This window comes from Mesocricetus auratus, unplaced genomic scaffold (genome assembly GCF_017639785.1).
Source record: "Mesocricetus auratus isolate SY011 unplaced genomic scaffold, BCM_Maur_2.0 Super-Scaffold_100691, whole genome shotgun sequence".
Lineage (NCBI taxonomy): Eukaryota > Metazoa > Chordata > Mammalia > Rodentia > Cricetidae > Mesocricetus > Mesocricetus auratus.
The window spans coordinates 48,997,180-49,012,874 of NW_024429267.1; the positions used below are offsets into that span (position 1 = coordinate 48,997,180).

At 43.3% G+C, this 15,695-nt stretch overlaps 1 protein-coding gene across 2 annotated transcripts in view; it reads right to left on the minus strand.

The window, feature by feature from the left end:
• Positions 1 to 3,987, minus strand: part of Stac (SH3 and cysteine rich domain) — a 130,025-nt gene extending 126,038 nt beyond the window's left edge. The window contains exon 1 of one of the 2 annotated variants that reach the window (XM_040740130.1): positions 3,691 to 3,987. In XM_040740130.1, the coding sequence (XP_040596064.1) occupies positions 3,691 to 3,801 (111 nt within the window). In that variant the 5' untranslated portion in view covers positions 3,802 to 3,987. The remainder of the gene's footprint in view (positions 1 to 3,690) is intronic. The other variant, XM_040740129.1, reaches the window with a different exon arrangement.
• Positions 3,988 to 15,695: the final 11,708 nt, after the last annotated feature.

Consider the following 15,695-nt stretch of genomic DNA (forward strand, 5'->3'; position numbering starts at 1 on the left):
CACAGGTACACACACGTGTGAATGCATACATATATGTACTTGCTTATGGATGCTGGGGTAAACTCCCAGGGGTCAGTCTCAGGAGCCATCCACTGTGCTTTTTGAGACAGAGTATCTCATTGGTCTAAAAATGTGCCAAGTAAGTTAGGCTGGCTGGCCAGTGAGATCTATGGATCTGTGAGCTTTGCCTCCTTAGCACTTAGGGTTACAAGCAGGCACCACTGTGCTTAGCTTTTTAAAGGCAGGTTTGGGGGATCAAACTTGGGACTTCATGCTTGTGTAGCAAACACTTTACTAATTAAACTGCCTCCCCTGCCCCATTTCTTAAGAAGACATGACTAGGTTGACAAAATGGCTCAGTATGAATATCTGAGTTTGATCCACAGAACCCATGTGGTGGAAGGACACACCTGACTCCAAAAAGTTTTCCTCGGATGCTCACACACATGCCACAGTGTGCATTCCTGCAAGAGTTTGTGCATACGCATGAATCAATCAATCAATCAATCAATCAATAAATGTAATTAAAAGACCAAGCAGGTGTGGTGACATGTGTTTGTGATGATGAAGAAAAAGAGGAGAAGGAAGAGGATATGGAAGACATAATGTGTCACCAATGACCTCTCGTGAGGTTCTAATCTCTAGAATATCAGGGGAAAGGGCTGATGTAAGCAGTGCACAAGCAATAGACAGGTAAAGATCAGAAATCCTGACTCCAAGGTTGAGTTGTTCGGGTCCTGCTCTTGCCACTCAAGGAGCTTCATGACCTTGGGTAGGTCATCTAACTTTGCAGAGCTTTCCAGTGCTCTAGACATGAAATGGATGTCACAGTGGAATCTTCTGGTGTTGAAGATTAGGGTTCTATCTGACTGGAGGGAACATTTAGTGGACACTCACCTTTGTCCTTGCCACTAAGTAAGCATGAGACTAGGTAAGGCAGAGAACAAAGTGCTGTGTGAGCTTGCTTCTGGACTGTCAATCAATGGGTGCTTTGGTTTTTTTCTTTGTCTTTTTCACCAGACTTTTCAATTAGCTAGCACTTGTTATTCTTATATTTAGAAATTCTCTCTCTGTCTTTCTTTCTTGAGACAGGGTCTCATGTTGTATATAGCTTTCCTGCTTCTGCTTCTCAGTTGCTAGGATTACAGAGCCTTGGCCAGCTAAAACGTATCTCTTGAAAGTAATTTTACAAGTTGAGGGCCAGTGAAATGGCTCGGTGGGAAAAAGCGCTTGTCTTAAGCCTGATGACCTGAGTTTGAGCCCTGGGTTCCACATCATGGAAGGAAAGAACTGACTCTTGCCAGTTGTCTTCTGACCTCCATACAAACGCTGTAGCAAGCTCATGCCCACATATGCATTAAATTAATAATGCGTATAATGAGAAATTAAAAAGTATGAACAAAAGTCTTTTCAGAGAAATTTCAATGCCCAGTAGGACCTCCACTATGCATCTTCCAGATGATATTTTTAAAAATTGTGTTTAACTTCCATATCGTAAGTGTGTTACAATATAGAGTACATGTGATGTTTTTGATACACGGATCTGGAATGTAATATAGCTGATAAGCACACCCATCATTTAGTTTACTTGACATTTTTGGGATGTATTTGAAACCTATCTTTTTGTTTATATTGAAATGTGCGCATTTTGACCAACACGACCACTTCCTGGAAGAGTCCAGTGGAGAGCCAACCCTGCTCTGCCTGCATCTTCCTAGCAGGCTCTCTCCTCTTCGGGGAGCAGAGCTGCTTCAAGGCCAGTGACAGTGATGTTCACTGTGTGCACTGATGGTCTCACCAGCTCCTGTTCCAAGCCATCTGCCCACAACACTGCTCCTCCAAATCAGCAGGCCAACCTCTTTTGAAGGATGTGAATCCCCTTGGTCTGGTTATGAATATCACTTTGAAGAAAAAAATCACACCAACGGTGTCTAGTTTCCTATCCTAGGGTCTGCTCTGCTCCATAGAGCTCATCTCCACTGGCTAGTAGGTTGTCTAAGCCACAGTGGAATGGCAGACTGGGGGATGCATAGAGGCACAACAGGCACATGGATGATGTTGAGAAAAATGGACCTCTACAGATCTGGAATTGTAAGCCGGATAAATTTGTGGTTAATTACGGGCATTACATAGAAGGTTTTTGCTTTGCCAGATGATTTACATGGGGACATCTATAAATAGCAAGCCCATGCTGTGTGTTTGAGTCATGCTGCTGTTTTACTCAAAGACTAAGACCTTTCTAGAACACACCTATTGCAGGATGACAGGCCCAACGCGAAGTTTCAAACATGAAGAAACACTTTCACTCTTTCTCTGAGTCATACCATCCACAGAATTCCAGATCACCTCTGAAACAGCAACTGGCCCTTGGCCTCTCTAGGACTGGTGATCAATGGTTGACAAGAACGAGTCCTGTCAGGTTGCAGGTAGAAGAAGAGGCATAAGGAACCTGCTTCGGAAAGGACCATCTAGTGTGGTGGATCCCGCTTCCCTAGCTCCCAAAGGGACATACATGTGTGTCAGGGCACCAGGATAGAGTTAGGCAATCTTAACCTCTTCCTCAAATGGTCTTGTCTACCTTCCAACTGAATTTTAGAGAAGTTGCCACCAGTGCCCATTTGAGATAGCCACGAATTAAACTGGTGCACAGAGTTTGGTCTTAGACCACCACCTCTGATGGTTAACTATTGACACTGGGAATGTACATTGCCAACATCATGCCCATCACCACTACCTCGAGCTGTTTGATGTCATCCAAGGTTGCACAGCATGACCACGGGAACCCACTTTGCCTTGCTCTGGTCTTATCCAGCATCCCTTTGGACATAGGGAGCACTCACCTCCCCCACATCTCACCCAGGTACTCACAAAGACCTCTGCACAGTCAGGAGTGCCCCCACCCCCACCCCCGCCACACACACTTAAATGAATCTATGAAACTAACTGCAACTCCATCTTACAAGGTTTAGTTTCCCGGCGGGGTTGCCATTTGGCTCTGCACAGTTAAGCAGCCACGCTTTACTTGGTTCTCTTCCAGTTTTTCCAAACATGTGCCTGGCACCCACGCAAGTTTCAGAGGAAGTATAAATGTGACAGGAGACGTGCTGCCGGTTTGGTTTTGTGTATGTGTGTTAGTGTGACTCTTAAAAAGACAAGTGTTAAGTTCTACAGAGTAGCAACTTCTACATGGGGAAAACTAACTTTCTTACAATCCCAGTTACTTCTCTTTGCCTAATATATTTCTTTGAACTCTTGGTATCTGAAGTTAGGTAGGCACCCTAGTAAGCAAAGAGTCCCTGAGATCCCAGGATGAGGCACACTTTGTGGGCTCAGTGCCCAAGCTTTCTAAAGGAGTATCTCTAGGCTATCTCAGTCTTTCTGCCCCCAAAAGCTACCAGTTCCCACCCGCACTGGGGACGCAAGCAGGTTTAGGGCACACATCACCCTAACTCCCTCTCCTACCCCCAAAAAGCCATCTGGGCACCAGGATGAGGGTGAAGTGCCTGGGCTCTTAAGGCAAAGGGCTGCAAAGGTTTGTGTCTGGGCAGCTGGCTCAGCATGAGAAGCAGCAGGTCCTGCTGGTCCCAGATCACTGGGGATGTGTCCCAGCTCCCCTGGCACAGGACCCCTGAGGAAAGGTGACAGAGGGAAAAGGGACCCAGCGGTTTCCCCAGAGCAGGCACACGGTACCTTGGATTCCAGGCTGCTGGTGGACGCAGGAGAGGGCGGCTGCTCTGTGCCCATTGCCTCCCTGGTCAGTCCGTCCCCGCTGTCCTCGCGGGCGCCACTTGGAGGGATCATCGTGGCCGCTGGAACGGTGTTGGTCTCCTGGGAGGAACCGCAGGTTCGCCTGCCTTTGCGCTCGCTCGCTCAGTGCTGGGTCCCTGGGATGTCCATCCCGCCAGGCAGCAGCGTGCACCCTGGGGCCTTGCCTGGCCGGGTCCTGCCCACCTCCCGGGCCTCCGCCCCGCCCCGCGCAGCGCCCGCGGCCACCTCGCCCGAGATCGCGCGCGTGGAGTCGTGACTGCCGCCCACCGCAGCAGGCGGGTGGGCCCAGGCTGGCCCCCTGGAGGACGCCAGGCAGCGGCTTGGGGCGTGGCTGCGTGGTCTCGGGTGGGGAACCCAGGGAGGGCGGGGGGGCGGCGCACCTACCCAGGCAGTGTCAGAGATCAGCGCAGGGTCTGGTGATATTCTAAGGGAAATGCTCAGCAAACCCCCAAGGAACAGAAACGGAGTACAAAAGTGCTATGGGCCACTTTCAGCAACCCCCTCATCCCTGGCCCCGAGAGCGAAGGAAGATGTGGTGGCACTTAGCTTAATTTATAGTTCAGTGACAGCAGGGACCAGTGTGGGCGTCCTCTGACCCATGGGCACTGCAATTTCCAATGTTCTGCCCTGATCTAAATCAGGCAGATAATACGTTTGGTGTATGGGCACCTGGTCCCCAATTTCTCTTGCTGAGCCTCTAGTGCTCACTACGGGTTTGTCACGTTCACTTCCATTTATAGACGAGGAAGCCGAGGCTTGAACCCGGTTGCTTAAAGTCAGTCACTCAGCTATAAATGGCAGAGCTGGGACTTGGGAGTGATTTGGGATTTTCATATCCATGCCATTTGGACTGTGGAGCCTGAAAGCTAAGCCAGGCTTAGAAGTGAAGAGGAAACGTGTCGCAGGGCTGTGCTTACTGCTTAACCTGTATAGACTTGTGAACTGGACTACTTTCTCAATCTTTTGGCACCTGACACCGAACGTTACTGAACCAAGGCACAGAGGTTCCGGTTTGTTTTACAGACATGACAGAGTACGTAGCCCAAGGGAATATTCCTAAATTTATAAAAGCCTTTCCAAAATCAGTACAAAACTCCCTCCTTGTTTTTATGTCTTTAAAAAATTAAATTTACTTTGTAGTTAGAATGTAGAGCAACGGGGCTCCTGGTTATATATTTTCATATGCACAAGGAAGGTCTCATTCCTATTTACTCTCCTTTGTGGCCCTCCTCCTCCTCACCCCCGAAATCAGGTAACCCAGGAGGCTGGTATGGAAAGGCCAGCCTAGGATAAGTGAGGAGTTCTAGACTAGCCTTGGCTACAGAGTAACAACTTGTCTCAAAACATAAAACAAAACAAAATGAAAGAAGACAAAACCAACCCTAAAACCAAACAGACCCTACAAACTCCACTGTGACTCAGCCCAGCCCTGTTGGTTAGCCTTACAGGCCTTAGGTGTCCCCTCCTTGAAATGCTAGTCACATTTGCTGGGTGGGGATGAAGTTCTCACCAGGAGACATCACACCAACCACTGGCCTTAGGCAGCACGAAGAGCCCACAACTCCATAGAGATGGATCCTTGGCTGTATCTGCTATGTGAGAGATTGTTTACTAGAAACTGCTACAGTGTTACAGTGTGAAGAAAAACATCAGTAGGACCTACTCTTCTGGGTATAAAAAGTGTGAGTGAGAGAGAGACAGAGACACACAGAAAGAGACAGAGAGAATAATCAACCAACACACTCATGCACACTCATGTAGAGCTAACCAACTGATGATGGGCAGTATAGGACTCTAGTAAATATGTATAATGTGAGGACTGTACTAATACAGGGAGGGCCAGGGGAATATCCCTGGGAAATGGTACTTCTAGGGTATTATAGACCTTTGCCTTAGGGAGATAGCATACCCTGGCTTACAACAAGAAATCATTCATCTTTAGGTTTTGTTTTGTTTTTTAGAGTTGAAGGTGCTACCTCTTGTTTTAAAATGCCCAGTTTTAGTTATCAATAGCATCAAACGAAGATATAAGAAATGCTGTCTTCTGATGGAAGCAGCATTTGAGCTAGGGTTCAATGCCTGAGTCCCTGTACCTGTTAGGTACATACTGCACCACGGTGCTCAGCTCCATCTCCTACTCTTTTTTCTTTTGAGGTGACTGTCACCACACTGTTGACGAATAAGGGAAGTTAGCTAGACCACAAAAGAATTCACTAAAGCAAAACACAAGAACAAAGATTTAGTTTTACTAACGACCTTCTGCCTCAGCCTTGTAAGAAGGTAGGACTACAGGTCTATGGGATTCTGGGAAAGTTACCTCCTTGAACCTGACCTTTGGTCTACTAACAGAAATTGTAGCTGTGGTGTCTGAGGAGATGAGTCAGTTGGCAAAATGCTTAACATATATGCAAGAGTACCTGAGGTCGATCCCCATATCCCATGAAAAAGCTGGAACTGGTGCTCACACTTGTAATGCCAGTGATGAGGAAGCGAGATGCAGAGATAAGGCAGGTGTCTGGAGTTTGCTGGTTGACTAGCCATGCCTGCTTAGTGGAGTTCCAGACCAGTGAAAGAGCTTGTCTTAAACAAAAGGCAGAAGACACCTGAGGAATAATAACATCTGCAATTGTTCCTTGATCTACACACACAAACACACATGCACACACTGACACACAGAGACAGAAAGACACAGACACACACATACACACAAACACAGACACACAGAGAAAGACACAGACATCCTCACAAACACACAGAGAGACAGAGACAGACACACAGAGAGAGACAGATCACACACACACACACACACACAGAGAGAGAGAGAGAGAGAGAGAGAGAGAGAGAGAGAGAAAGGGATGAGTTTTTATCATTTTATTTTTTGTCATCTAACTATTATTCTTCCACATATATCTACAAGGGTTTACTACTCTTTGTGGTCTCCCTCTTTAGCCCCTTTAACTCACTTAGGCTTCTAGTTTGTGTCTGTTGCTATTATAAAACACTGACTAAAATCAGCTTGGGTGGGAGGATCATTTATTTGGCTTACAGGTTATAGTCCATCATCAGGGAAGCCAAAGCAGGACATCAAAGCAGGACCCTGGAGTCAGGAACTGAAACAGAGTCACTGCTTACTTGGTTTTTGCTCAGCTATCTGTCCAGGCTCATTTGCCTAGGGATGGCACTGACCTCAGTGAGATCACTCCCATATCAATTACCAATGAAGAAAATGCCAAAGACATTTAATTCTTTAATTGAGGTTCCTTTTCCCCATGTGACTCCACGTTTGTGTCAAGTAAACAGCTAAATTTGATAAGCTCACTGGCTTCCGTGAGGGTAAGGGATATTCCAAAGGGGAGTTGCATTCGTAGCCCCTGTCTGGGAGCAGATATGAAATGACCAGAGTGAGCCTGGGCTGAGTTTGTTGTTATTGGGCTCCTGGCACACTTGAAGGGAAGCTGCATCTGAGACAGGAGTTGAAAGTGCTGCTGCTTATGGTCGTGGATGGTTATATCTGCTTCCAAGTCCTACAGTGATCACAGCATCACATTTGTCACAGAGGATTCCTGGACCCAGTACTGTGGAGAAAGGCTATGTTGATGACAATGCCTACAGGACAATGATGACATATGGGAGTGTGAGTGGCATGGTCAGCCCACAGAGTAGTTCTCCATGGCCCCGGCTGAGCGTGATGTCTCTGCTCTGCACGGCTTTGTGCAATTCTTCTCCTACTCTGTGTTGGGTTATTTTTGTCAACTTGATGCAAGTTGAAGTCATCTGGGAAGAGGGAACCTCATCTGAGGAATTTCCTCCAACAGATTGGCCTGTGAGCATGTATATGGGGTCGTTTTCTTGACCAGTCAATGATTGGTGTTGAAATTACAGGCCAGCTGTGGGTAGTGCCACCCCTGGGCAGGTGAGCCTAAGTTATGCAAGAGAGCAAACTGAGAAAACCATGAGAAGCAAGCCAATGAGCAGCACTCCTCCATGGTCCTTGTGTCAATTCTGGTCTCCCAGTTCTTGCCTTGAGTTTCTGCCCTGACGTCTACTCAGTGATGGACTATGATTGGGTCATGTGAGTCAAATGTGCTTTCTCTTTCCCACATTATAGAAACCTAACTAGGACATACTCTCTTCCACTACTAGCAACAAGGGAGTGAGACTTCACAGAAGGCTGTTAGATATGCATTAGGAGTTAGGATGGCATTTTAGCTGTGGCTACTGAATAACCTCACTTTTACTGCGAGCTCACAGGTTCAGGGAAGAAAGGCTATATGTGGTCATTACAGGTCTCAACTTTACAACCTATGATTTTTGAATTTCACTTATGGTCCACGTCTTTCTGGCTGCTAGATGAAGATATAGCCAACAGATGCATAGAGTGCTCAGAACTTTGTAAAGACTTGACCTGGGAGCCCTCACTCCTGCTTCATATGATTGTCCATTAATTTTTAGCAAGGCCAGATGCTCTGAGTTTGGGTGTAGATTCTGTTTTCATCTCGTGAGTTTTGACGTCTAGATCCATTTGGTAAAAATGACAGGATGACTGCTTGCAAAAGCAGTCACACCTATTAAGACTTTAAGTGTGTAGATCAAGGAAAAGGACATGGCAGATCACTGAGATGCTTAGAGAATAATCTGCTGACTGGGCAAAGAGGATACCACTCAAGGACGGACTGGTTCTCAGTACCCAAATGGGCTGGGCCCTGAACCTCAACTTCCTTATCTGAAATAAGATAATAACATTTAGCCAAAACATGGCCTGATAACATTATTATCATCATTGTCATCACCATTATATCATCACTACCATAGATGTCACTGTCCTTATTGCCATCATTGTCACCAATCTCATAATCATCAATCGTCATCATCATCACCGTCATTTTCACTAGTTGCATGATTTTGTCATTGGTTTGAGTTGGGCTAACTGATCATTGTGGTGCAGTATATAAAAAATACCTCAAGTGTATCTATTGTACCACCCTAAAATTAATAGTTCTTGGATGGGGAGCAAAGAAATGGTGTCTGTTTAAAATTTCCTGCATATAAAGTGAACTCATCTTTTGTGTTTTGACACATTATCATGCAATTAGCATTTAGCTAGACATAGTCTGTCCTCTTACAAGTTCTGAGTCTAAGAGTCATAGAATCCAGTCCATGCTAGTCTTTGTGCTCATCAGAAAACATGTGATGTATTCTGTTTCCAAAATCAGTGCCTACAATTTCTGCATCACAGAAGCCAAGCTGTTCCCATAGTCAGGATTTTGGGTTTGGGGTCCATGGACCTATCCACCATCTAAAAATACTTTTTCTTTTTAGTTTTTCAAGATAGGGTTTCTCTGTGTAGTTTTTTATACCAGACTGGCCTCAAACTCACAGAGATCCGCCTCCCGAGTGCTGGGATTAAAGGCATGAGCTGTCATCACCCGGCCTTGAAAATACCTTTTTCTTACCTTTACAAGCATATTCTGTGTGCATGCACCCATAAATATGCATGGATGCATGAGTGCCATGGCTCATGTGTGGAGATCAGAGGACAACTTGCAAGAGCCATTTCTCTCTTTTCACTAACTGGGTCCCAGGGATGGAACTCAGGTCATAAGGCTGATGGCAAGAGTCTTTCCCCCACTGAACCATGTAGTTGGTTACTGTTCCTTTTCTTGTTTGATATTTTCTAGAATATAAGCCCCATGATGTCAAAGGCCTCCCATTTCCTCTTCATGTGTCCTTGATGCTTAAATGTTCAAGTGACAGGAGAGTTTATTAATTGAATGAGAAGATAAATGAGAAAACATCAGCATTGGAGAGAAACATATAGAGCTAATGAAAATTGGTCTGTAGAGGGAGAAAAATCAAGCTTAGAATTCATCTAAATAGATTTGTATTAAGTTGACTTTTAATGACTTATCATTATACCTATAGATTATTATATCTCCTAGCACTTATTAGAGATGCTTCTATTTGCAGCAGGTAGTGATTAATCCAGAAATCCATAACTAGCCAAGGTAAATAAGAGAATAAGAGACTGTAGAATCCTCAGCCCTATCCAGGACATGCATATCATACTGCCTCCTTCCAAGGCTCAGAGATAATTGTGGAAGAGAGGGCAGGAAAATGGTGAGAGCCAAAGGCAGTAGCTGACTATAAGGAAATAGTGTTTTCCACACACAGCAGGGCATTTGGACATAAACACTCATAGTGGTTGTAGCAGCATGCACAAGATTTGTGCAAACTCAAGCAAGACAAGAAATAATGGCATAGAGAGGGGAGGTGGGTCCAAAGCCCCACCCTTAGCTGAGGAGCTATTGGCAACTGATAGTTGCTAGCAGAGGGACAGTCTGTTTTCTTTAAGAGTGTTGCCCACCCACGCCCAGTTCCCCAGTTGGTCAACTACTGTGGAAGTCCACACAGCCAAGTGTATATAAACAATGTAGATTGGAACTTATGAGTTAAAAAAAGAAGGCAGACACAAAGTAGGGTGGGTAAGGAAGGGAGTGGGTCTGGGAGGCACTGGGAGGAAAGTATGATCAAAGCATACTACAGAAAAGTCTCAAACAACTGGTGACAATGAGGAAAGGGAGAACAGAACGAGGCCTAGTTAGATGTATTATTGTATAAGCCAGTATCTATGCAGCCTCTGTCTCTTCCCTTACTTGTCTTTCCCAGTGGCTGTCACTCTATTCACCTCCAGAGTACGATAAAATGATCAACTTTATGAACCTTTCCTCCCAGTTTCAAATTTTTATGTTATGTAAAACATTCCTGAATATTTTTCCAATATAATAATTTTATAATTGTTTATTCAGGATTCAAAGGGAATGCTCCCCCCTTCCCTCTCTCCCTCTCTTCTTTCCTTTCTGTGTGTCGATGAGTCCTTATGTGTTCCTTTCTATGTTTATGGAGGTTACAGATCAACCTCAAGTGTTGCTCCTCAGGACTTCATCTTGTTCTTGTTGAGACAGGATCTTTCACTTCCCTGGGACTCTCAAAGTAGTCTAGGCTGGCTGGTCACCAAGTCATGTAGACCTGCCTTTGCAACACTAGGAATACAGGTTTGTGCTACATGGCCAGAATTTTACATGGGCTCTGGGAATCAAACTTAGGTCTTCATACTTGCACAGAAGGCATCTTACCTACTGGGCCATCTCCTCAGGCCCTTTTCTTGTAAGCAAAATCAATAAGTCAACTAACATTTGATAGATACACTGAGAGACCAGAAGATAGAGAGGCAGAGAAATTAAGACACAGAGAGAGGCTGTTTAGAACTGAAAGAATTGTTTGAAGAGTAGTTTTAAGTGATTTCACAATCTTCAGAAGGAAACTTGGACTCATTCGGTCTAGAAGTTGTCTTTATTGTAATCCCTACAAGACTGAAAGAAAACAAGAATGTCAGAGGGACTGCTGGAGGGTTATGTGGGTCACAGAGTGAGAGAGAGCCAGAAGTCAGAGTTCTAAGGGACATGAAATCTTCAGTATGTTTGAAGACAGGGTACTGTGGCTCTCATCAAGGAAGGAAACTACTCTATGCATGGGGCTAGGAAGCCACACACATCACTGGCCTCATTTACGACCTCTGAGAGGTTATGAATATTTGATGCATCTTGAAGGATGTGCTCAGAAGTGAGCAGAGAGGCTCATCTTCAAAACATAAAAGGCATTCCAGAAAATTGATCATTTACCCATAAAGTCTTGAATTCACTTTAAAATATGCTCTGAACACCTGTAAAACCATGCTTAGAGCAAATGGCCATCAAAAATCCTGCTGTTATGTTTCCTGGATAGGTCTTCTTGACTGCTTCATCTTTCTGCCTCCTGTGACCCTCTACATTCCTTCAATTGCCCACTTGGCAGCCATGAGCCATCCATCAAACATTTGACAATTGGCCTGGAAAAGATGACTCAGGGCTCAAGTCTTAACTGCCAAGACACTCCTCCACAGCAGAGGCAAACTCACCCATAAGGATTGTATTTAAAAACATACCTATACTTCATCTGCCTTTTGTCTTGCAGAGTTGGCTAAAACAATGGGAAACTTTTATCCTCCTCAAATATTAACAATAGTGGTGTGATAATTAATAATCATAGCTTATCAGAAGCAGGCGAAGTGGGAGACTGGATCCCTAGGGATAACACTCAGAATGACATCCAGATGTAGTTGGGATTACCTTCTTTCTTCTCTGAAATGAACATTGCCTAAATGCCAGCGTCTACCAACAAAATGGCCAATGTTTTAAAGATAATCAAGTTATTAATATTTGAACTGTAAAAACTGACCATATTTGAGATAAAATCTTTAACTCACTATTTCTCTAAGTCACCACATTCTGTTGTTTTTCACTCCTTGTATGGTCCTAGAGCAAAGAATTAGTTTCATTCATCATTCAATTTAAGATACCAAGAATAGGACAATATAAGGAAGAGATAGAAATGTGTGAAAACCCGTGAGACATTGATTGATTGACTGGTCAGAAGTTGCTGGCATCTGTTGTCCACCAGACACGTTCATTCATTAGTTCTAAGAAATTGAAAAGTGTAGGCACAAATAATGTCCTTTGGTATGAAGACAAGGTTATGGTAACCTGCTGAGATGCCCGGGGGAAAGTTCATCAAAGAGAACATTGAAGAGTACATGGAAATTCCCCAGGGGAACTAATGGGCCATCTTACACCTTAAGATTGGTGTTCATCCATTCTTATTATTTCTTGTGGTGTGTTGGGGTAGGTATTTGTAATTATTACTTTGAGAGGTAGCAAAGTGATCCCATGGCAAGCTATTGAGGCCGTACAGGCATATCTTTGTAAATCTCTTCTCACTTCAACTTATGTAATTAACTGTCCCAAATTTACCATAATTCTTACTTGAAATTTCTTTTCTTTCCTGATATTTACCACAAATTTTAAAAGTTTTAGATATGTATGCATATTTGAGAAATACGTAGTTAATTAGTGCCTATAAGTATTTTAAGTTGCATAAAACATATTGTACTTTGGCACAGTTTCCTTTGTAACTTATTTCAGGAAGCTGAGTTTGATTTTGACAACAGCATTAGAAGTAAAGTGTGTGAAGATTATTTAGAACCCATGAATATCCACATTGCTGATTACAATCTTTCACTATTTCAGAGTTCTTATTTCTGATCCTGTAAGGAACTCTTCATGCATACTCTTGTAAGTAACCCAATAAAATCATTAGTTCAATAAGATGGACTTCCATAGTTTCTTAGGTTGGTCTGTAGTCCATTACCCATCTGGGCTGAGTAGATATTTGTCCTTGCTTTCCTGGAAATATTGTCACACAACAGCTGTGTAGGAAAGTATAAGCCTGTCCATGACCAGTCAGCAAGTAGCATCCTCCAAGCTTCCTGCTATATGACTATGACTATGAAGTAAGTTCATTGGTCAGAAGTAATACTGTGTGGAACAACAAACAGGCCTGCCCACAAGTTCCTGCCTTGACTCCCCTCAATGATCTGAAGTTGTAAAAGAAAATAAGCCCTTGCCTCCCCCAAAACTTCTTTTGGAAATAATATTTTATCATAGCCCCAGGAAATGGAAACTAGAATAATATGCAAGCATGTTATTTCCACTCTTTTTCTTCAGGACTGGATGTAGACATCTTTGTTAATTTCAGCATAGCCTTTGTTTACATTTTTGATGGCCAATAAAACAAAATACTCTGTTAAGTGATTGCCTAAATAATGTTATAGAATGAAAGAAATGGATATAATTTAAGTATAATGGCACATGCTTGCAACCCAGCATTCTGGATGTTGAGGCAGGAGGATCATGAGTTTACTAAAAACAAATGGAGCCAGGACATTAATTGAGGACCTTTCCCATGGTGTTAATGGAGAACTCTTGGGAGAATGGGCATCTATCTTGATTCTTTAGTGGTGAAGACCCTCTCATGGGCAATCTGGTTTTTGTCTTCCATTTGACAATGGTGTTATGCTACCTACCTCCCCTTTCCTATCATAATAATGTCAGAGAGAGCCAACTGGGACAATGTAAAATAAAGCAAAACAAAACAAAAACCCACAAGAATCTGGAAGATGACAGATAGGACACATAAAGAATTGAGAGGGGTGCTATAACTAATTAATAGATTTGTAGGAGGCTGATGGAGACACTTCAGTCCCCCATGACAAGTACAACTAAAACGACAAGACAGAAATATTAGAACTGGGAAGTCTTGGTTCACAAAGGGCAAATCAAAGGAGAACTAAATGGAAATTTGAATTAGAGACAGAAAATCTGAAATAAGAGTCTCCATCAACACTTAAATGCCAGAAAGAAGTGACAGAAAGAGGAACCAGTGAACAGAAAATTGCAACAATTGAAATTACACAATCTGAAGGACAGACAGAAAAATAGGTGGAAAATTGAACAAAGCCTGAGGGGCCTGTGAACCATCAAAATCCAGTAAAATGACCTCAGTTAAAATATAAATTTTAAAAAAGTAGAGACAAAAACTCAAAAGAATCTTGAGAGATAGCTAGAGAAAGAGAGAGGCAGAGAGGAAGAAAGATGCCTCTGCTCATAGGAGAAACAAAACCAAAATTATTTCTTAGCAGAAGCCACAGAATTTGAAAGTAGTATGGAGTCCCAAGAGCTGGAAGGAAAAAACTAGTTCCTCAGAATCCCCTGACAGAGAAGTATCTTCAGAAACAAAGTGGAGTGGGAACATTGCCGGAGGCCTTGAACACAGTAAGTATCATGGGTAGTTTCCATTGCCAATGTGACTAGACTTAGCATCAACACAGAAACACAGCTCTGTGTCTATGAGAAAACTTCCACAAAGGTTTAGCTGAGCATGAGAGAATCACCTTATCTATGAGCGGTGCCATCCTGTGGACTGCAGTCCCAGATCAATTTAAAGGGATTAAAGTGAGTTGGGCCCATGCATTCTTGTCCCACTGCTTACTGGTAGCACATGCAATGTGACCAGCTTCCCCGGAAGCCGGCTGCCACATCTTCTCCTTTGGGATGGACTGAATTCCTTCAAACTTCAAGCCAAAGGAAAATCTTCTTTCCTTGGGTTTTGTCAGAGATTTGGTCACAGGAGGAGAAAGGTAGCTGGCACAGAAACCAAGAAAATGTGTCCCCAGCACAGGGTCGTAATAATGTACAGGGGAAGGCGACAGAAAGAACTGGAACAGAATGAACATGGTATAGGAGAGAAAAAGAAAGATACAGTAAGGATTATACACAGATACACTAGACTGTTATTGTTCCCTAAAACTATTTGGGGAAGTTTTATTGTTTGTTTGAGATAGGGACCAGGTATCTCAGGCTGCCATAGAACTCAGTTTGTAGTTGAGAATTATCTCAAACTACTTCTGATCTTTTTGCCCTCAGTATGTAAATGATAGGCTTATAAGCATGAGTCATCTCATCCATCTTTCTTCTGAAGTTTTCTAAATCATGTTTGCTGTGAAAATGAATATCCTAACACAGTGTGATGTGGTTTTAAATATATATAAATGAGATAATGAAGACATGTCAGAACTGGGAAAAGTAGAAAAAATTCTTCACATTTATCTTCAAAGTGAAGACAATGCACTACAGGTAGGAGACACATATTTAGAATATCTGACCTACCAAAAATGCTATGAGAAGAGATACATGTAATTGCTACAACAAAAACTACAACAGGACTGTCTAAATCATTAAAAGCATGATCCAGAGACTGGAGAGATGGCTCAGTGGTTAAAAGTTCTGGCTGCTCTTCCAGAAGACCTGGGTTTGATTCCTAGCACCTAGATGCAGATGTCTCACAACCATCTCTATCTCTTGTTTCAAAGGATCTGATGCATTCTGGCCTCTGTAGGCACAACGTGTACATGGCACACATAGATAAATGCAGAAAAAACACCCAAATACATAAAATAAAATGAAAATCAGAAAACAAAAACCCGTGATCCATAA